This window comes from Procambarus clarkii, chromosome 33 (assembly GCF_040958095.1).
Source record: "Procambarus clarkii isolate CNS0578487 chromosome 33, FALCON_Pclarkii_2.0, whole genome shotgun sequence".
In the NCBI taxonomy this organism is placed as follows: domain Eukaryota; kingdom Metazoa; phylum Arthropoda; class Malacostraca; order Decapoda; family Cambaridae; genus Procambarus; species Procambarus clarkii.
This window is the reverse complement of record NC_091182.1, coordinates 35,400,726-35,424,124: the sequence shown is the minus strand read 5'-3', so window position 1 is coordinate 35,424,124 and position 23,399 is coordinate 35,400,726. Positions and strand designations below refer to the sequence as shown.

The 23,399-nt window shown below is 45.0% G+C and overlaps 1 protein-coding gene across 1 annotated transcript in view; it reads left to right on the top strand.

The window, feature by feature from the left end:
- Window positions 1–8,430: 8,430 nt before the first annotated feature.
- LOC138370663 (probable methyltransferase-like protein 24) overlaps window positions 8,431–23,399 on the top strand; it is an 89,472-nt gene continuing 74,503 nt past the window's right edge. The window contains exons 1-2 of the mRNA XM_069335283.1: window positions 8,431–8,453; window positions 9,818–9,977. Of these exons, the coding sequence (XP_069191384.1) occupies window positions 8,431–8,453; window positions 9,818–9,977 (183 nt within the window). The remainder of the gene's footprint in view (window positions 8,454–9,817; window positions 9,978–23,399) is intronic.

Sequence of the window (23,399 nt, the reverse complement as noted above, 5' to 3'; positions counted from 1 at the left end):
GAATTCACGTGAAACTAACATTGTTCTGAGAGAGAGTTGCTCGGTCGATCGATCTGTCCGGGGTCGGAGCTCGGCAATTATAAAAGTACACGTATCTTCGGTTTAAATTTAAATATGCCCATGGTAAGGTATTTAGAATGAAGCTTGTATTTCTATCTTTCTTGTGACATATAAAACTTTTACGTTTATTAAGGAATCTGCGTGAAATAGGCATGGTTCTGAGATGAATGCTGCGGTTTTCGAGCTCGACGCGCGGCAATGGACGCCATATACACATCCAGTGGGTGTTATTGGACCCCATACCCATTTTATGGGTGGTTGGAGCCCCATACCCATCCTGTGGGTTGAAGTGGACGCCATACTCATCCTGTGGGTGGTATTGGACCCCATGCCCTTCCTGTGGGTGGATGTGATCCCCATACTCATCCTCTGGGTGGATGTGACCCTCATACCCATCCTGTGGGTGGTATTGCACCCCTTACTCACCTAACAGGTGGTAGTGGTCAATATACCGATCCTGTAGTTGGTATAGTAGACACAATACCATCCTGTTTAGAGTAGTTTACCCCATAGACATTCCAATGAACCATCGTTTTCTGTTAGCGTTCCTACAAAACATCCTTTAAAGATTTGTAAAGCACCAACTATGGTATATAATATTGATTGGTGAAGGACTGTTATTCTATGTAATATTTTTTAGTGCTTATTATAATTTACTAAGAACAACTAATATTTCTCAAAACAAAACTACGAACCTTCAATAGGAAGTAGCTGATCTATAATATTCTAAGAGCATGGACAATAGTAGGTAAATTTCACAACCCATGTGGGACCTGAAAAGTACAATTTTCCTTATAATTGAACCAATCACGACTATTCTGCTATCTAGGTTGACGGACGGGTACTGTGAGACGCAAGTTGGTACGTGAGGAAGAGTTTGGGCCTTGGAAAAAAAGTAACTGGGAATATATCACATATTTACTAATTCATATTCAACATATTGACTTTAAGCATTAAGTCATATATGTGCTGTCTTGTGTGAGAACGGGTTGTATCTATAAACACTAGTCAATGTATATCCTACCCTGCTGTGGGTTTGCAATTGGTAAATATTATATTGTGAACACTAGTGCAATATATATTAAATAATTCTCTATTTTGGAGAAATAATATACACAATTATTGATAATAGTCTTTTAATTGCCTCTATGAAACTTCTAATATTATCAAGAAGTATTAAATATTATTAGTGACCTCGCAAAATAAACTCCACAAAATTCGTGGATAATCTCTCGCGAAATTTAACACCACGAAATCCGTGAACAATCTCGGGAGGACACAGCCACTAATTTGGCTGGCTTCTATATTAGCGCTGTCATTTCACAGAATAACACGCCACCAAATCTGTGGGTGTGCATGAAACCGCTGACTGAAGCTGGACTGAGAGGCTCTTGAGCTCGGTCGAGGCTACGCTGCCGTCTTTGACTGGCTTTGTATAAATCACACTGCACTAGTATATTTAATGAATCCACTGGTTAACTGGTTCATCTGGTACTAAGATGACCAAATAATCTGTCATCGTCGAAGATGACCAATAATGTGGGTTCAAAGGACCAAATAATCAAGTTCCGAAGGTCCAAATAATGTGGGAACCTACCTGTGAGATTTATATTTATTTAATTTATATGAATTTATATAGAATTTATATTTACGCTAATTTATATATTTCGATAGCAATTTATATGATGTTAAGTGGACTGTATTTCTGCAATAATCTCACAAATCGATCCTCTACTCATTAGGGGGGGTTTATATTGAATTTATATATATGCAGCCAATCAAACTATAATATTAAACTACATATTAGTATACAATGAAGAGGTTCCTTATCTTATTATACAGCAGGCTTAGTTCACCAGATATAACCAGGATGTAGACACCAAATTTCCTCTTTGAGGGAGCTTCCATCACCCAGTAACTGATTCACAAAGCTTGCTTCCTCTTCTTGACCTGTCAAAGAACGCTAGCTATAAAGCCAGAATCCTAATATGACAGGTATATCAGAGAAAACACTGTACAATAGATCAAATAAGGACCAAGGCTTAATTACCTTTTTTGAGTCAATCATTCGTGTTCTAACCGATTTCCCAATATCTATCTAACATTTTAATGACCAAAATTGATTAGATAAACGGGTTTCGGAAAAACACTTCCCTTGAGATTGTGGACAGCGTGTTGATGATGGCAGATCACTACTCTGATCTTCCATAACACTTCGTCCAAGAGAATTTATAGGAGCTGAATTTGCCCCACGACTCTTTGGTCTAACAACAATGGCTGACCACTCCCTCACCACTGACGCCTGGCCTACATTGTCCAGATATCAGAAAGTGATAGAAGGGTCACATTTACTCTATTTTGATTCTGATAATTAAGTTAATTCAAATGAGATGTTTTTATGATGGTAAAGTCCAAAGACTAATGTATTTAAGAATAATTCCCACCAGAATAGCTGATGAATTTATAATAGTATATGGCAATGATATCCCGTTTTCTATAGACGGAAAATTCCACTACAAGTTACATTTTCTATGGGTAACTTGTTTATACAATGCAGCAATATTATCTGCCTGTATGAAATATTATTAAATGGTGTCGGATTTTCTGACAGGAATTGATAGGGTACATAAAGACAGGCTATTTAACACAAGGGGCACACGCACAAGAGGACACAGGTGGAAACTGAGTGGCCAAATGAGCCACAGAGATATTAGAAAGAACTTTTTTAGTGTCAGAATGGTTGACAAATGGAATGCATTAGGAAGTGATGTGGTGGAGGCTGACTCCATACACAGTTTCAAGTGTAGATAAGATAGAGCCCAATAGGCTCAGGAATCTGTACACCTGTTGATTGACGGTTGAGAGGCGGGACCAAAGAGCCAGAGCTCAACCCCCGCAAACACAACTAGGTGAGTACAACTAGGTGAGTACACACACACACATACACACACACACACACACACACACACACACACACACACACACACACACACACACACACACACACACACACACACACACACACACACACAGAGTGAGTGGAATGACAAGGACAAAGCAGCAGTGAATGAAGTACTAAAGGCACTAGACATGGAAGGGGCCGAGCATAGCATTGAGAAGGTTTTCAGGCTAGGCCGGTACAACAAAGACCGAGACCGAATGATAAAGATAGTGTTTGCAAACGAGAACACAAAGGAGAGGATCCTATCAAGGAAGAGCTCCCTGAAAAACGTGGGAAAATTAAAAAATGTATTCCTCCAGCAAGACATGACAAGGGAGGAGAGAGCCGTGGCGGCAGAAGCAAGGAAGAGGCGCAGGGCGAGAGGGGAAAACCAGGAAGTCACAGCTCCCAACACAACACCCCCAGAGGCGAGGGGGGAACCCACAACCAGCTACCCAGTAACACCAGAAGGGAGGACAACCCCGCTTCCCTCCTCTGCATAGAAAACCCCCCTACCCCAAACCCTCCCTGCCCCCACTCAAAAGTTCAGCCAAATCTCCCTCCCCCCACACCCAATCCCCACCCTTCTACCCCTCCCCTCCTCCCGAGTCCTCCCTCCCCCCCTTTCCTTCCCGTCCTCCCTCCCCTTTCACCCCATACCCTCCCTGTCCCTCCCCCTTCACTGGATCCCCCGCCCCGCATTCCAGTATCCTCTGAGATCCTGTTACCCACCTCACAGGTCCTCACACCCATGGAACAGCCTCCCCCACCAGCAGAACACTCACCAAGGAGGCGATTTGAGAAGGGACAGAAGAAAGTGAGCCTCAAAGCGATGTACACTAACATAGATGGAATTACAAATAAAGCAAATGAGCTTGGAGAACTGGTACTAGAGGAAAACCCAGACATAATAGCCCTCACAGAAACAAAGATCACGAAAACAATAACAAATGCAGTGTTTCCACAGGACTATTATGTTATGCGGAAAGAGAGGGAAGGAAGAGGTGGGGGTGGTGTAGCTCTGCTGGTAAGAAAAGGCTGGGATTTTGAGGAGATGGATATTCAGGGCTGTGAAGGTTTCAGTGACTACATAGCAGGTACTGTAACAAATGGAGGGAAAAAAATTATAGTCGCAGTCATATATAATCCACCACCAAATGACAGAAGACCTAGACAGGAATATGATAGAAACAACATGGCCACCATTAACATAATAGAAAGAGCAGCTTCTGTTGCTAGCAGGAATGGATCTGGACTACTAATTATGGGAGACTTCAACCATGGGAAGATAGATTGGAAGAACAGAGACCCGCATGGAGGACCAGAAACATGGAGAGCTAAGCTGCTGGACGTGGCAACAAGAAACTTTCTAAGCCAGCATACCAAAGAGCCAACAAGAATGAGAGGAGAAGATGAACCAGCAATGCTTGATTTGATATTTACCCTAAATGAATGGGATATAAGGGAAGTTAAGATGGAAGCGCCCTTGGGAATGAGTGACCACAGTGTATTGAACTTTGAGTACCTGGTAGAGCTAGGACTTATCTCCCCCCAAAAAGAACTAGGAATCAAAAGGCTGGCATACCGAAAGGGGAATTATGAACAGATGAGAAGTTTCCTAAGTGAAATACCTTGGGACACAGACCTCAGAGACAAGTCTGTACAGGGTATGATGGACTATGTTACCCAAAAGTGTCAGGAGGCAGTAAACAGGTTCATCCCGGCCCAAAGGGAAAAATCCGAGAAGCAACAGAAGAATCCATGGTATAATAGGGCATGTATGGAAGCGAAGAAACTGAACAAAAAGGCGTGGAGGAACTTCCGGAATAACAGAACACCAGAAAGCAGGGAGAGATACCAGAGAACCAGGAATGAGTACGTCAGGGTGAGAAGAGAAGCAGAGAAAAATTTTGAAAATGATATAGCAAACAAAGCCAAGACCGAACCAAAGCTACTCCACAGTCACATCAGAAGGAAAACAACAGTGAAAGAACAGGTATTGAAACTTAGAACAGGCGAGGACAGGTATACAGAGAATGACAGAGAGGTGTGTGAGGAACTCAACAAGAGGTTCCAGGAGGTCTTCACAATAGAACAGGGTGAGGTCACTGTGCTAGGAGAAAGGGAGGTAAACCAGGCGGCCTTGGAGGAGTTCGAAATTACGAGAGAGGAGGTCAAGAGACACCTGCTGGATCTGGATGTTAGAAAGGCGGTTGGTCCAGATGGGATCTCACCATGGGTACTGAAAGAGTGTGCAGAGGCACTTTGCTTGCCACTCTCCATAGTGTATAGTAAATCACTAGAGACGGGAGACCTACCAGAAATATGGAAGACGGCGAATGTGGTCCCAATATACAAAAAGGGCGACAGACAAGAGGCACTGAACTACAGGCCAGTGTCCTTGACTTGTATACCATGCAAGGTGATGGAGAAGATCGTGAGAAAAAACCTGGTAACACATCTGGAGAGAAGGGACTTCGTGACAAATCGCCAACATGGATTCAGGGAGGGTAAATCTTGCCTTACAGGCTTGATAGAATTCTACGATCAGGTGACACAGATTAAGCAAGAAAGAGAGGGCTGGGTGGATTGCATTTTCTTGGATTGTCAGAAAGCTTTTGACACAGTACCGCATAAGAGGCTGGTACATAAGCTGGAGAGACAGGCAGGTGTAGCTGGTAAGGTGCTCCAGTGGATAAGGGAGTATCTAAGCAATAGGAAGCAGAGAGTTACGGTGAGGGGTGAGACCTCCGATTGGCGTGAAGTCACCAGTGGAGTCCCACAGGGCTCTGTACTCGGTCCTATCTTGTTTCTGATATATGTAAATGATCTCCCGGAGGGTATCGATTCATTTCTCTCAATGTTTGCGGACGATGCCAAAATTATGAGAAGGATTAAAACAGAAGAGGACTGTTTGAGGCTTCAAGAAGACCTAGACAAGCTGAAGGAATGGTCGAACAAATGGTTGTTAGAGTTTAACCCAACCAAATGTAATGTAATGAAGATAGGTGTAGGGAGCAGGAGGCCAGATACAAGGTATCATCTGGGAGAGGAAATTCTTCAGGAGTCAGAGAAGGAAAAAGACTTGGGGGTTGATATCACGCCAGACCTGTCTCCTGCAGCCCATATCAAGAGGATAACATCAGCGGCATATGCCAGGCTGGCCAACATAAGAACGGCATATGCCAGGCTGGCTAACATAAGAACGGCCATTAGAAACTTGTGTAAGGAATCTTTCAGAACATTATATACCACATATGTCAGACGAATCCTGGAGTATGCAGCTCCGGCATGGAGTCCATATCTAGTCAAGGATAAGACTAAACTGAAAAAGGTTCAAAGGTTTGCCACCAGACTAATACCCGAGCTGAGAGGTATGAGCTACGAGGAGAGACTACGGGAATTAAACCTGACTTCGCTGTAAGACAGAAGAGTTAAGGGGGTCATGATCACCACATTCAGTATTCTCAAAGGAATTGACAGGGTAGATAAAGACAGTCTATTTAACACAAGGGGCACACGCACAAGGGAACACAGGTGGAAACTGAGCGCCCAAATGAGCCACAGAGATATTAGAAAGAACTTTTTTAGTGTCAAAGTGGTTGACAAATGGAATGCATTAGGAAGTGATGTGGTGGAGGCTGACTCCATACACAGTTTCAAGTGTAGATATGATAGAGCCCAGTAAGCTCAATAACCTGTACACCTGTTGATTGACGGTTGAGAGGCGGGACTAAAGAGCCAGAGCTCAACCCCCGCAAGCACAATTAGGTGAGTGCAATTAAGTGATTACGCACACACACACACACACATACAGTAGTAGGCCGTAGCCGGTAGAGGACACACACGATTAGTGAGGTCCGCGGAAATTCGTCAATTTCTCTGGACATTGAAGGAGTATAGAGGCTAGATCATAGTATTTGGCCTCTCGCAGTGTGTAGCTAGCAGGGTGCAACATAGCATAGGCATATCGCTAGCGATAGTGCGAAGAAACCAAAGTGGAGCTAGTGGCATCCCTGGTGCATATAAGTGTGGAGGACCGCGTGGAGCGACCTGACCTGACGGCCAGGTGGGACGACCCGTCGTGGAACTGCCTGATTGTGTCTGTTGAGTGGTGACTGTGATCAGTGGTACAGTAAATTAGTGAACTGTCACACAACGATACAGTGACTGACTCCAGAGCTTTGTGTAGACAGAGAAGAACCGACATCATCAATCTACTAGCACTTAGTGAATCACCTAGTGGGAGACAACGACGGATAACCATCGTCATCATACATCGTCATTACTCATCTGGTTGTGTGAGCGGGAGGCAGACTGGTATGTACCCCCTCTCTGGTCAATTAATCAGGTGTACAGATTGAGGTAAAATATTATCAAATTCTTGTTCAGGATATCATATATATTTAAAAATCTCAAAGTGGCTCATTTTAGGTAGAGGTAGCGCTTAACAGTTTCCAGGGAAGATGTTATTAAACAAATAGTGAAATTCAAACTAAAGAAATCCCTACGGCCGGACGAAGTGTTTGCCAAGGTGCTTGAAGAATGCAAAGAGGAGCTTTGCGATCCATTGTCTGCCATCTATATAAATAAAAATGTAAATGTTCGATTGTTCAAAATCGCTAATCTCCGAAAGTTCTTCACTGGTTGCCTTGAAATTTTCACACAACGTTCTATTCGCATCTGAGCGGGTTTTTATATAAATATTATATCGATGTCACGTCTGTGTCTAGTAAAAAAACATGCTCTTTTTGAAAAATTGCGTTTTTCATGTGAGGGAAATCTTCGAAACGTCTTTACCTATTTCTTTGAAATTTTGACACAACGTTGCAATAAAAAAGGCACGTGTTTCAATATACCTACTACATACATGCCTCACCTGTGACAGGGAAAAAAAACATGCTTTTTTTTTTAAACTGGGCCAACTGTTGGATGTAACAGCAACACGTGCTGTAATATCCGAAAAATCTTCACCGAATGTTTTGAAATTTTAACACGTTTCCAAAAATATGTGTGTTTTTGTATACCTACTATATAGATGCCACACCTGTGACAGGTAAAAACATGCTTTTTTTTTAAAACAGCACCCTCTGTTGCACATAAGAGCAACTCACGCTATATTAAATATGTTATGATTCTATTTCAATGTTTCCAATTGCATTGATAAATCAAATTTTCATAGATTTTGATTTATTTTACTTTTGAATTAATTATTTTGTGTGACATTGCGTTGGAACTGAGCTGTGTTGTTTACCATACCGTTCATTTTGTAGGTATATTTTATTTTTTTATTTTTTCATTTTTTTCATTTCGTTTTTTAACTGTTTTTCTTATATTTTAGTGATGGGAACATCAGATCATTTGATGCTCCCAATTTTCTGATGGGAACATCAGATCAATTGGGAATGCATCGGACGAGGGAGTGGGGAATGGTCGGGGAGAACGTGGGGACGTGAGTGGGGGGATGGTGGGTGAGAATGAGGGGACCGGGTAGGTGGGAAGGGACGGGGGAGTAGGGAATGGTTAGGAGGATGAGGGGATTCTGGAGTGGGGGAAGACAAAGGGACGGGGGAAGGGATGAATGGTGGGGAGGACGAGGAGATGGGGGAGTGGGGAATTATTGAGAGGACGAGGGGTTGGGGGAATGTGGAATGGTTGGGAGTATGAGGGGAAGGCAGTCAAGTCAGGCAGAGTGCCAGAGTCGTGGAAGGTTGCTAATGTGGTACCAATTTTTAAGAAAGGAGATAGATCACTTGTGTCAAACTATTGGCCAATTAGCCTAACGTCTATTGTGGGAAAGTTACTCAAATCAATAATTGCAAATACCATTCGTTTTCATCTTGAAAACCATAAATTAGTCAATGATTCACAACATGGTTTTATAAATGGTTGTTCATGTTTAACAAATTTGTTATCATTTTATTCCAGCATAGTTGAGACAGTTGATAGTGGTAAGGTTTGTGATGTTGTGTACCTTGACTTTAGCAAAGCTTTTGATACAGTGCCACAGAAAGACACCTCTATAAAAAGATAGAGGCTAATGGTATTTGGGGGTGCTGTAATAAGTTGGATTAAGGCATGGCTATACCAAAGGAAACAGAGATAGTATAAATGGGGTTAAGTCAGAGTGGGAAAATGTTGTGTGTGGAGTGCCTCGAGGCCCTATCCTGGGACCTCTGTTATTCATAATATATATAAAGGATTTAGATTCTGGTTTGAGCAGCAATATTTGCAAATTTGCCAATGATACAAAACTTGGGAGGGAAATAAACACGGAAAAATTAAAACTCTTCCAGACGATCTAAATAGGGTTTTGAAATGGTCAAAAGATTGGCAGATGCAGTTTAATGCTGACAAATGTAAGGTTTTGAGGCTAGGTAATAATGATAGATTTACAAGATACAAACTAGATGGTGTTGAAATTGCTAAGTCAGATTGCGAAAGGGATCTCTGAATTATGATTAGTAAGAATTTAAAACCAAAAAAATCAATTCATATATGTTCGTAATAAGGCAAATAGGACGCTGGAATTTATTAATCGAAGCATTAGTAACAAGACACCTTTGCATTGAAACCACAGCATTGTTCTTCAGCTATATCTTACTCTGGTTAGGCCCCATTTAGATTATGCAGTTCAGTTTTGGTCGGCATTTTATAGAATGGATATAAATTCATTTGGACGTGTCCAGCATAGGATGGCAAAGTTAATCCCCTAAATTAGAAACCTGTCATATGAAGAAACATTTATAATCCATAAAATGACCTTGTAACTATAGTACAGTTGAGTAACGATATCCTCCCCCCCCCCACCTGCAGGCTCCGTCACCCGCCACACCCCGCCCACCACCGCCCACCACCTTACCTGCCCACCTCCCTCGACGACCTCTACGACTACATCACCACCATCACCGCCCACAACTGCTCCCAGCCACTGGTCGTCCCGGGCTCCAAGCTTCTCCAGGGAGACAACATCACGGTGAGTCTGTATGACGAGTGGTGTACAGTGAACACTACTGTGTGTCAGTATGGTGAGTGGTGTACAGTGAACACTACTGTGTGTCAGTATGGTGGGTGGTGTACAGTGAACACTACTGTGTGTCAGTGTGGTGAGTGGTGTACAGTGAACACTACTGTGTGTCAGTATGGTGAGTGGTGTACAGTGAACACTACTGTGTGTCAGTATGGTGGGTGGTGTACAGTGAACACTACTGTGTGTCAGTGTGGTGAGTGGTGTACAGTGAACACTATTGTGTGTCAGAATGGTGAGTGGTGTACAGTGAACACTACTGTGTGTCAGCATGGTGGGTGGTGTACAGTGAACACTACTGTGTGTCAGCATGATGGGTGGTGTACAGTGAACACTACTGTGTGTCAGTTTGGTGAGTGGTGTACAGTGAACACTACTGTGTGTCAGTATGGTGAGTGGTGTACAGTGAACACTACTGTGTGTCAGTATGGTGGGTGGTGTACAGTGAACACTACTGTGTGTCAGTGTGGTGAGTGGTGTACAGTGAACACTATTGTGTGTCAGAATGGTGAGTGGTGTACAGTGAACACTACTGTGTGTCAGTATGGTGGGTGGTGTACAGTGAACACTACTGTGTGTCAGTGTGGTGAGTGGTGTACAGTGAACACTACTGTGTGTCAGTATGGTGAGTGGTGTACAGTGAACACTACTGTGTGTCAGCATGGTGGGTGGTGTACAGTGAACACTACTGTGTGTCAGCATGGTGGGTGGTGTACAGTGAACACTACTGTGTGTCAGTATGGTGGGTGGTGTACAGTGAACACTACTGTGTGTCAGCATGGTGGGTGGTGTACAGTGAACACTACTGTGTGTCAGCATGGTGGGTGGTGTACAGTGAACACTACTGTGTGTCAGCATGGTGGGTGGTGTACAGTGAACACTACTGTGTGTCAGTGTGGTGAGTGGTGTACAGTGAACACTACTGTGTGTCAGTATGGTGAGTGGTGTACAGTGAACACTACTGTGTGTCAGCATGGTGGGTGGTGTACAGTGAACACTACTGTGTGTCAGTATGGTGGGTGGTGTACAGTGAACACTACTGTGTGTCAGTATGGTGAGTGGTGTACAGTGAACACTACTGTGTGTCAGTATGGTGGGTGGTGTACAGAGAACACTACTGTGTGTCAGTATGGTGGGTGGTGTACAGTGAACACTACTGTGTGTCAGCATGGTGGGTGGTGTACAGTGAACACTACTGTGTGTCAGTATGGTGAGTGGTGTACAGTGAACACTACTGTGTGTCAGCATGGTGGGTGGTGTACAGTGAACACTACTGTGTGTCAGTATGGTGGGTGGTGTACAGTGAACACTACTGTGTGTCAGTATGGTGAGTGGTGTACAGTGAACACTACTGTGTGTCAGCATGGTGGGAGGTTGTTACGAACCCGGATCCAGCGTCCGAGCAAGGAGCAGTAACAACTACGCCATCTGTGGGTCAGCTCCCGAAACCCCGCCAAACGAACGACGACACCGGATGAGGACGGCGAATATCGGCCACAAGGGCCAGTTTCCAGTCCTGTGCAGCTCACAACACAGCCACTCCTGACCTCTGGTGAGGTGGTGCTCCGACGACAGCGCCATCTATGGACTGGATACGTCAGGTGTTTGCGCCCGAGCCCGTAAGTGAGGCGTATTAGTGTCCCTGTTATTGATGACGTGTCTGTTTACAGAGTCGACCTGGGACCACTGTGTTGAAGGTTGAGTCAGTCTACCCGAGGCAGCCAGTCTCCATACTGTGAAGTTTGCTGCAGCTGTTGTGACGTCGTCCCCCAGGAAGAACACTGTGGTGTGTTAGCCTGCCAGTGGAGTGGCAGTGAAAGGATTTACCCGGGACCGACTGTTGGAGACGATCATCCACTGGGGTATTGAGGACAGGAGGGTGATTTGTGATATCACACTTGACTCCTGTCTAGGGCGTACCCCTTATATCGCTCGTGGAGTGGCCGTACCAGCCTTGGTGGCTCAGTACCTGCCAGCAGACCAGCTGGACGTGTGGTTGACGGCCTCCACGACGGTGCCCCCAGTGGACCTGCGTTTTGGCTGACCTGTGGCCCGGGTAGGCTCGGCATTCTCAGAGGACACGTCGTGAGGCCACGAAGAAAGCACCAAGGACTCAGCACCAAGTGGTGTGGCACCAGGGTCTTCAGCAGAAGACCACGATTATGGATTAATCCCCTTGTGTAGTGTTAATACCCTCCCCCTGTGCACGTTTGATTTTTATATATTTAATCGGTGATGGTAATAATTATAATATTAAGTTCTTAGCTTTCTTTCCCTACTCCCTTTAAGTTACTTGCGTCACGGATCACATCCCTTGATAGCCACTACTGGCTCGGGAACGGATACATATATCTTCCTCTAACAACATCAGAGTAAGGACCCCGTTGCGTCCCGAGAGGGCCGTAACAGTGGTGTACAGTGAACACTACTGTGTGTCAGTATGGTGAGTGGTGTACAGTGAACACTACTGTGTCAGTATGGTGGGTGGTGTACAGTGAACACTACTGTGTGTCAGTATGGTGGGTGGTGTACAGTGAACACTACTGTGTGTCAGCATGGTGGGTGGTGTACAGTGAACACTACTGTGTGTCAGTATGGTGGGTGGTGTACAGTGAACACTACTGTGTGTCAGTATGGTGGGTGGTGTACAGTGAACACTACTGTGTGTCAGCATGGTGGGTGGTGTACAGTGAACACTACTGTGTGTCAGTATGGTGGGTGGTGTACAGTGAACACTACTGTGTGTCAGTATGGTGGGTGGTGTACAGTGAACACTACTGTGTGTCAGTGTGGTGAGTGGTGTACAGTGAACACTACTGTGTGTCAGTATGGTGAGTGGTGTACAGTGAACACTACTGTGTGTCAGTATGGTGAGTGGTGTACAGTGAACACTACTGTGTGTCAGTATGGTGGGTGGTGTACAGTGAACACTACTGTGTGTCAGTATGGTGGGTGGTGTACAGTGAACACTACTGTGTGTCAGTATGGTGAGTGGTGTACAGTGAACACTACTGTGTGTCAGTATGGTGAGTGGTGTACAGTGAACACTACTGTGTGTCAGTATGGTGAGTGGTGTACAGTGAACACTACTGTGTGTCAGTATGGTGAGTGGTGTACAGTGAACACTACTGTGTGTCAGTATGGTGAGTGGTGTACAGTGAACACTACTGTGTGTCAGTATGGTGAGTGGTGTACAGTGAACACTACTGTGTGTCAGTATGGTGAGTGGTGTACAGTGAACACTACTGTGTGTCAGTATGGTGGGTGGTGTACAGTGAACACTACTGTGTGTCAGTATGGTGGGTGGTGTACAGTGAACACTACTGTGTGTCAGTATGGTGGGTGGTGTACAGTGAACACTACTGTGTCAGTATGGTGGGTGGTGTACAGTGAACACTACTGTGTGTCAGTATGGTGGGTGGTGTACAGTGAACACTACTGTGTGTCAGTATGGTGGGTGGTGTACAGTGAACACTACTGTGTGTCAGCATGGTGGGTGGTGTACAGTGAACACTACTGTGTGTCAGTATGGTGGGTGGTGTACAGTGAACACTACTGTGTGTCAGTATGGTGGGTGGTGTACAGTGAACACTACTGTGTGTCAGCATGGTGGGTGGTGTACAGTGAACACTACTGTGTGTCAGTATGGTGGGTGGTGTACAGTGAACACTACTGTGTGTCAGTATGGTGGGTGGTGTACAGTGAACACTACTGTGTGTCAGTGTGGTGAGTGGTGTACAGTGAACACTACTGTGTGTCAGTATGGTGAGTGGTGTACAGTGAACACTACTGTGTGTCAGTATGGTGAGTGGTGTACAGTGAACACTACTGTGTGTCAGTATGGTGAGTGGTGTACAGTGAACACTACTGTGTGTCAGTATGGTGGGTGGTGTACAGTGAACACTACTGTGTGTCAGTATGGTGGGTGGTGTACAGTGAACACTACTGTGTGTCAGTATGGTGAGTGGTGTACAGTGAACACTACTGTGTGTCAGTATGGTGGGTGGTGTACAGTGAACACTACTGTGTGTCAGTATGGTGGGTGGTGTACAGTGAACACTACTGTGTGTCAGCATGGTGGGTGGTGTACAGTGAACACTACTGTGTGTCAGTATGGTGAGTGGTGTACAGTGAACACTACTGTGTGTCAGTATGGTGAGTGGTGTACAGTGAACACTACTGCGTGTCAGTATGGTGGGTGGTGTACAGTGAACACTACTGTGTGTCAGTATGGTGAGTGGTGTACAGTGAACACTACTGTGTGTCAGTATGGTGGGTGGTGTACAGTGAACACTACTGTGTGTCAGTATGGTGAGTGGTGTACAGTGAACACTACTGTGTGTCAGTATGGTGGGTGGTGTACAGTGAACACTACTGTGTGTCAGTATGGTGAGTGGTGTACAGTGAACACTACTGTGTGTCAGTATGGTGAGTGGTGTACAGTGAACACTACTGTGTGTCAGTATGGTGGGTGGTGTACAGTGAACACTACTGTGTGTCAGTATGGTGAGTGGTGTACAGTGAACACTACTGTGTGTCAGTATGGTGAGTGGTGTACAGTGAACACTACTGTGTGTCAGTATGGTGGGTGGTGTACAGTGAACACTACTGTGTGTCAGTATGGTGGGTGGTGTTATGACCCCAGGTAGCCAGAAGAACTAGTCTACCTGTCTGAGAGTTATTCCACCTTCCACACCTAATTGAGAGGTCAGACGAAAGATTGTATATATATATATATATATATATATATATATATATATATATATATATATATATATATATATATATATATATATATATATATATATATATATATATATATATATAACTGAAAACTCACACCCCAGAAGTGACTCGAACCCATACTCCCAGAAGCAACGCAACTGGTATGTACAAGACGCCTTAATCCACTTGACCATCACGACCGGACATAATGAGGTGATAGCCGAGGCTATTTGAACCACCCCACCGCCGGCACTCGGATAGTTATCTTGGGCATAGCATTTTACCATATCACCTCATTCTTTGGGGCAACACGTGAGGAACACAAATGCGAACAAGCCTGAATGGTCCCCAGGACATATGCAACTGAAAACTCACACCCCAGAAGTGACTCGAACCCATACTCCCAGAAGCAACGCAACTGGTATGTACAAGACGCCTTAATCCACTTGACCATCACGACCGGACATAATGAGGTGATAGCCGAGGCTATTTGAACCACCCCACCGCCGGCACTCGGATAGTTATCTTGGGCATAGCATTTTACCAAATCACCTCATTCTTTGGGGCAACACGTGAGGAACACAAATGCGAACAAGCCTGAATGGTCCCCAGGACATATGCAACTGAAAACTCACACCCCAGAAGTGACTCGAACCCATACTCCCAGAAGCAACGCAACTGGTATGTACAAGACGCCTTAATCCACTTGACCATCACGACCGGACATAATGAGGTGATAGCCGAGGCTATTTGAACCACCCCACCGCCGGCACTCGGATAGTTATCTTGGGCATAGCATTTTACCAAATCACCTCATTCTTTGGGGCAACACGTGAGGAACACAAATGCGAACAAGCCTGAATGGTCCCCAGGACATATGCAACTGAAAACTCACACCCCAGAAGTGACTCGAACCCATACTCCCAGAAGCAACGCAACTGGTATGTACAAGACGCCTTAATCCACTTGACCATCACAAGTTTTCAGTTGCATATGTCCTGGGGACCATTCAGGCTTGTTCGCATTTGTGTTCCTCACGTGTTGCCCCAAAGAATGAGGTGATTTGGTAAAATGCTATGCCCAAGATAACTATCCGAGTGCCGGCGGTGGGGTGGTTCAAATAGCCTCGGCTATCACCTCATTATGTCCGGTCGTGATGGTCAAGTGGATTAAGGCGTCTTGTACATACCAGTTGCGTTGCTTCTGGGAGTATGGGTTCGAGTCACTTCTGGGGTGTGAGTTTTCAGTTGCATATGTCCTGGGGACCATTCAGGCTTGTTCGCATTTGTGTTCCTCACGTGTTGCCCCAAAGAATGAGGTGATTTGGTAAAATGCTATGCCCAAGATAACTATCCGAGTGCCGGCGGTGGGGTGGTTCAAATAGCCTCGGCTATCACCTCATTATGTCCGGTCGTGATGGTCAAGTGGATTAAGGCGTCTTGTACATACCAGTTGCGTTGCTTCTGGGAGTATGGGTTCGAGTCACTTCTGGGGTGTGAGTTTTCAGTTGCATATGTCCTGGGGACCATTCAGGCTTGTTCGCATTTGTGTTCCTCACGTGTTGCCCCAAAGAATGAGGTGATTTGGTAAAATGCTATGCCCAAGATAACTATCCGAGTGCCGGCGGTGGGGTGGTTCAAATAGCCTCGGCTATCACCTCATTATGTCCGGTCGTGATGGTCAAGTGGATTAAGGCGTCTTGTACATACCAGTTGCGTTGCTTCTGGGAGTATGGGTTCGAGTCACTTCTGGGGTGTGAGTTTTCAGTTGCATATGTCCTGGGGACCATTCAGGCTTGTTCGCATATATGTATATATATATATATATATATGCGAACAAGCCTGAATGGTCCCCTGGACAATATGCAACTGAAAACTCACACCCCAGAAGTGACTCGAACCCATACTCCCAGAAGCAACGCAACTGGTATGTACAAGACGCCTTAATCCACTTGACCATCACGACCGGACATAATGAGGTGATAGCCGAGGCTATTTGAACCACCCCACCGCCGGCACTCGGATAGTTATCTTGGGCATAGCATTTTACCAAATCACCTCATTCTTTGGGGCACACGTGAGGAACACAAATGCGAACAAGCCTGAATGCAAGGCCAGATTTGCCTAATAAGCCAAGTTTTCTTGAATTAATGTTTTTTCGTCTACCTAACCTACCTAACCTAACCTAACCTAGCTTTTTTTGGCTACCTAACCTAACCTTACCTATATATATAGGTTAGGTTAGGTTAGGGCCACGCGGTGCGAGCTCCGCGGAAAACAATATATAACTAGGGACATTTCAGTGATACAGGAACTAAACACAGTCAGATAACTTTTAAAGTGTGTCTCAACATATTAAGCAATATATCGTAGTGATTACCATCCGACCGTTTGTGTTAAAGGAAAAATAAGTGAACTTCGTGTGTAGTCAAGGCCTGCCCTCGTGGTGCCAGGAGGCCTTAGGCGATAGTTGCCAAGTCGTCAATAAATCACATCTCTCGCTATTGAAACATCAAGTAATCAGTGCCCATAGTGCTAAGCTCTCTATGCAAAACCTGTGTCTATTATAACAAATTAAGATAACATAGTCTAATATCAAGTGAACAAATTACACACAAAATAAGTCCGTCGTGTGTGTGTAAACAAGGGCCACTTGGAGGTAGGCCCACCCCAGTACCCTCTTGTGTGTGTATTCTTTCAAATAGTGTAACGTACTCAGGTAACTAGTGCCCAGACACAGAAACTAGACGCCTCTACTGTATGATAACTAGTGGGAAAATGCAAGTAATGTAATCTAACAAGTGAACAAAACAAATTAAGAGTGCGACACGTGGTAGCAACAGTGGCCGTCCATACAGCCTCTTCCAGACCTATCTCAAGTTGGTAAACACCCACGGTCAACACCCACGGCCAGCTCCCACGGCCAGCACCCGCGGTCAACTCCCCCACCGGTCAACACCCCACCTTGTAAGACCATCACCACTGAACAGAAGTGTTCAAAAAAATGGCTTTGATAAAAACGTGCATAGAATCCAACATGAAGGTAGATTACCAACAGAGCTTTCAATGCCAACTCTGTTCAGCAGCCATACACAAAAAATGTGCCAACATGACTAACAATTCAAGGAGAAATGGTCCCAGTGACCACTCTGTGTACTGGCTCTGCAAAAAGGATGATGTAACTTTTTTGAAATTGATGGAAATCCTGGATAAAACTCCCGCCGAAAACAGAGAATTACTAATTAATGCCTGCATAGCAATTTCTAATGTCTTCAAACAAACTGTACATGACACCAAGGTACAACCAGCTGTAGCACAGAGCTCTGTGGCAGCGGCGCCTGAGCAGGGCGCGGAGTCGGGGATGCCTGAGCAAGGCACGGAGTCGGGGATGCCTGAGCAGGGCGCGGAGTCGGGGATGCCTGAGCAGGGCACGGAGTCGGGGATGCCTGAGCAGGGCGCGGAGTCGGGGATGCCTGAGCAGGGCACGGAGTCGGGGATGCCTGAGCAGGGCGCGGAGTCGGGGATGCCTGAGCAGGGCACGGAGTCGGGGACCCCTGAGCAGTGCGCGGTGTCGCAGGCACCGGAGCAGAGCGCGGTGTCACAGGCACCGGAGCAGAGCACAGTGTCGGGGGCGCCGCAGCAGAGTGCGGTCCCTGGCAGAGGGAAACAAACAAAACAAGGCCCCAAAATCTGTTGGTATTACAGATGGGCTACCTGTAAGCATGGGGAATCGGGAAGAATAAATGGAACATGTACACACAATCACCCTAGAAAGTGCAGAAACCTCCTCAATACAGGTAAATGTACCAAAAGCTGTGAATTCTTTCACCCAGAAATTTGCAAGAACTCTTTGGACAGGAAAGAGTGCTTCAATGCTGAATGCCCAGCTTTTCATATAAGAGGTACCAGGCGAATAAAACCGACAGACTACCACTATGAAAACAGCCACTACTCCATCAACCGGGATAATTTTTTAGCAAGAGGAGGAGGAGAAGAATGGCTAAAAATGACCAGACTCTACCACCAACTCGGTCAAATGCTAGAGAGGACGCAAACACAGTGGCCTCCTTACCAGAGCCTCAGATATTAACACCAATTAAAGCATCCAGCACTTCCACTAACACGATAACATCATTTATATTTGCCAACATCCAGGGTATAAAAACACGCAAATCCAACAAAGTTCATTTTATAGATGGTCTCCTTCATGAGGCAAATGCAGTGTTTGCAGCCCTAACGGAAACTCACACAAAGGACTACCTTGATGGTGAAATATGGATCCCAGAATACACTCTCTTCAGATGTGATAGGAAACACCGGCTTCAGGGTGGGGTCAGCCTCTACATCAAAGACACACTCATCTGTACTGAGCTGCTAAACACCTCAAATGATATGGTGGAAGTGCTGATAGTCAAAATAGAGATCCTAAATGTAGTTGTTGTCCTTGTATATAAGTCACCGGAGGCAAACCCTCAGCAGTTTAAAGACCAACTAATGAAAATAGAGCACTGCTTGGAAAACCTCACAAATCCAGCTCCGAACATCATCCTGCTTGGGGACTTCAACCTACGGCACCTGAAATGGAAGCACCTGGCTAATACAGTAATATCAGAAAGAATACCAGGAAGTAGCCTAAATGAGCAGGCACATGCAAATGACCTGCTACGGATGTGCGATAGGTTTGCCTTAAACCAGCAAATAGTAGAACCAACTAGGAAGGAGAACACGCTGGACCTCATTTTCACTAATAATGATGAGTTGATCGGGAACATAATGATTACAAATACCTGTTACTCAGATCACAACTTAATTGAGGTACTGACAACCATGGGGAATGGACCTCCAAAACCAGTCCAGATTCCCGGTGGAGGAGATTTCAGCAAATTCAACTTCAATAATAAACGGATAAACTGGGAGCAAATAAACCAGGACTTCACAGAAATATACTGGGAAGAACAGCTAGGAAATGCAAACCTGAATCAGTGCCTGGAAAAAATAAGCTCAGTATCACTAGAAATATGTTCAAACCGCATACCCCTAAGAAAAAAGAGAAAGAGATGCAGATTGGAACGGGAACGTCGTTCCTTATATAGGCGAAGAAAACGAATCGCGGAATAAATTGAGAGTCGCACCCTATCTCAAGAACGGCAAAGAAGGTTAGGTAGAGAAATAGAAACAATTGAACTCAAGCTACAAGAATCATACAAAACCCAGGAGAGGCAAAGAGAGCAAAAGGCCATCAGTGAAATAGAGAGAAATCCGAAATATTTTTTCTCCTATGCAAAATCAAGATCAAAAACCACATCTAGTATCGGGCCCCTGCGAAAGGGAGATGGAACTTTCACAGATGACAACAAACAAATGAGCGAGTTACTGAGGAAGCAGTACGACTCTGTTTTCAGTGAGCCATTAAATGCACTAAAGATTGATAACCCAAATGAATTTTTCATGGATATGATACCAACATCAAATCACATATCAGACGTCGCCCTATCCCCACTAGATTTTGAAGAAGCCATAAACAGTATGCCTATGCACTCTGCACCAGGCCCGGATTCTTGGAACTCCATATTCATCAAGAACTGTAAAAAACCACTATCGCAGGCCCTTCACATTCTGTGGAGACAAAGCCTAGATACTGGCGTTATCCCTGACATACTAAAAACAGCAGAGATAGCACCACTCCATAAAGGAGGAAATAAGGCAGAGGCAAAAAATTACAGACCGATAGCACTAACATCGCACATCATAAAAATTTTTGAGAGAGTGCTAAGCAGTAAGATCACAAAATACATGGAATCACAGCATCTCCATAACCCCGGACAACATGGTTTCAGAACAGGGCGCTCTTGCCTGTCGCAGTTGCTGGACCACTATGATATGGCATTAGATGCTATGGAAGACAAACAAAACGCTGATGTAATTTACACAGATTTCGCAAAAGCTTTTGATAAATGTGACCATGGTGTTATTGCACATAAAATGCGTTCAAAAGGAATTACCGGGAAAATAGGCAGATGGATCTACAATTTCCTGACTGACAGAACCCAATGTGTAATAGTCAACAAAATAAAATCCAGCCCATCAACCGTGAAGAGCTCAGTCCCCCAGGGTACTGTGCTTGCTCCAGTACTTTTTCTCATCCTCATATCGGACATAGACCAGAACACAACCTATAGCACTGTATCATCCTTTGCAGATGACACTAGGATTTTCATGAGAGTTGGCAACATAGAGGACACGGCAAACCTCCAATCAGATGTTGATCAGGTCTTTCTATGGGCTACAGAAAATAATATGGTATTCAACGAGGATAAGTTTCAGCTCATGCGCTACGGAAAAATTGAAAACATAAAAACAGGAACCACGTACAAAACGCAGGCAAATCATAACATAGAACGAAAAGGCAATGTAAAGGACCTGGGTGTACTCATGTCGGAAGACCTTACCTTTAAAGAACACAATAAAGTAGCCGTCACAACTGCAAGAAAAATGACAGGTTGGATAACAAGAACTTTTCACACTAGAGATGCTATACCGATGATGATACTTTTCAAAACGCTTGTGCTATCTAGAGTGGAGTACTGCTGCACAATGACAGCCCCTTTCAAAGCTGGAGAAATTGCTGACCTAGAGAGTGTGCAGAGATCCTTTACTGCTAGAATCCACTCAGTAAAACATCTAAATTACTGGGACCGACTAAAGAGCCTAAATCTGTACTCCCTTGAGCGCAGGCGGGAGAGATATATAATAATTTACACGTGGAAAATAATTGAGGGGCTGGTCCCAAACCTGCACACAGAAATAACACCACATGAGACCAGAAGACATGGCAGGATGTGCAGAATACCCCCGTTGAAAAGCAGAGGTGCAACAGGTACTCTGAGAGAGAACTCTATCAACATCAGAGGCCAGAGACTGTTCAACACGCTTCCACTACACATAAGGGGCATAACTGGCAAACCCCTCACAGTGTTCAAGAGAGAACTGGATAAGCACCTCCAAAGGATACCTGATCAACCAGGCTGTGACTCATACGTCAGGCTGCGAGCAGCCGCGTCTAACAGCCTGGTTGATCAGTCCAGCAACCAGGAGGCCTGGTCGACGACCGGGCCGCGGGGACACTAAGCCCCGGAAGCACCTCAAGGTAGCCTCAAGGTAGGTAGGGTTGGTTAGGTTCGGTCATATATCTACGTTAATTTTAAATCCAATAAAAAAAAATTGACCTCATTCATAGTGAAAAGGGTAGCTTTATCATTTCATAAGAAAAAAATTATAGTAAATATATTAATTCAGGAAAACTTGGCTTATTAGGCAAATCGGGCCTTGAATAGTAGGCTGAGAAGTGAGTTCTGGCTACTAGGTACGACATATATATATATATATATATATATATATATATATATATATATATATATATATATATATATATATATATATATATATATATATATATATATATATATATATATATATATATATATATATTTCCCGCATTTCCCCTCTGAACAGCGACTCTCAGGCACTGGAACATGAAATTGGCCGCTCTTGGGTCTCTAGTTTTCCCAATGAGTTCCTCGCCCACCTCCTTCAGGAACTTAAGTGCACATTTACCCCAGGCGCCCAGAGTCTCAGAGCCTATCGGCACGAACCTGTAACAACGTTCTAGGTCCCTGTACTTGTTGGTTTTCTGGGTCTCCCTGAAGGTGGCCGCCCCGCCTCCCTCAGCTGTGCTGTAAGGTAGAGAGATATCAGCCAATGTAGATGCACACGTGTAGTCCCATACGACCTGTTTACCTTCCCTCCATGGCTGCAGGGTGACTCCATCTGGGCGTTTTTGGCTGTTGTCAGTTCTGCACAACTGAGGTTCCCTTTGTGCTGGGCACCCAGCTGTAGCCAAACTTCTCTTGGTGATGTCATTGACTGCTTCATGTCTGGCAATCTTTCCCTGTGTCTTACGACAGATGAAACCATGGCTGCCGTATTGGTCTGCCCGTGCATGGCCGCAAACACACCGGTGCTCGGTGGAGATAGGGGCGGCAAGGCGCAGGGCAACATCAATACTTAGGGTCCGATGGTCCAGGCGGGTGCCCAAGGCGGAATGAGGGACTGCCAAGAGGAAGTCTCCGGTATGGGGCGCTTGCCACAGCTAGAAGACGCGCTCTGTCCTTCCTGGAAGCTGCCTTCAGCAATGATGTGGCGAAGTTTTCCACTATGGGGCTATGCCATTTGGACTGTTTGCAGTCATTTGGAAAAGTCGGTCGAGGGTGAGAGTTGACAAGAGTGTCCCACTGACCGGCTCCTTCCGCGAATTTGGGATCATGAATCCCAATGGAGCCTCTTAGGTATTCCGGTAGTATTTCCTTAACTAATTCACCTGTAGCACTGGTCGAGGATAAGAATGCCGGCAATACTAACTGTGTTGCCTTGCGAATACCTATATATACCCCGAGTCTAACTGGGAGCGTTGCTTGGTCCCATTGGTCATCTTGCAGGGAGAGGTTTAACACTTTCACGGTTATTGACCTTAGGAGTGAGTCATATTCTGTTAATTTTGGACTGTCGAAGGAGGGAGCACACCTTAGGAAATAGGTCAGTCTGGGCAAAGCCAGGCACTTTGTGAGAAGGTACAGAGCATCGTGGGCGT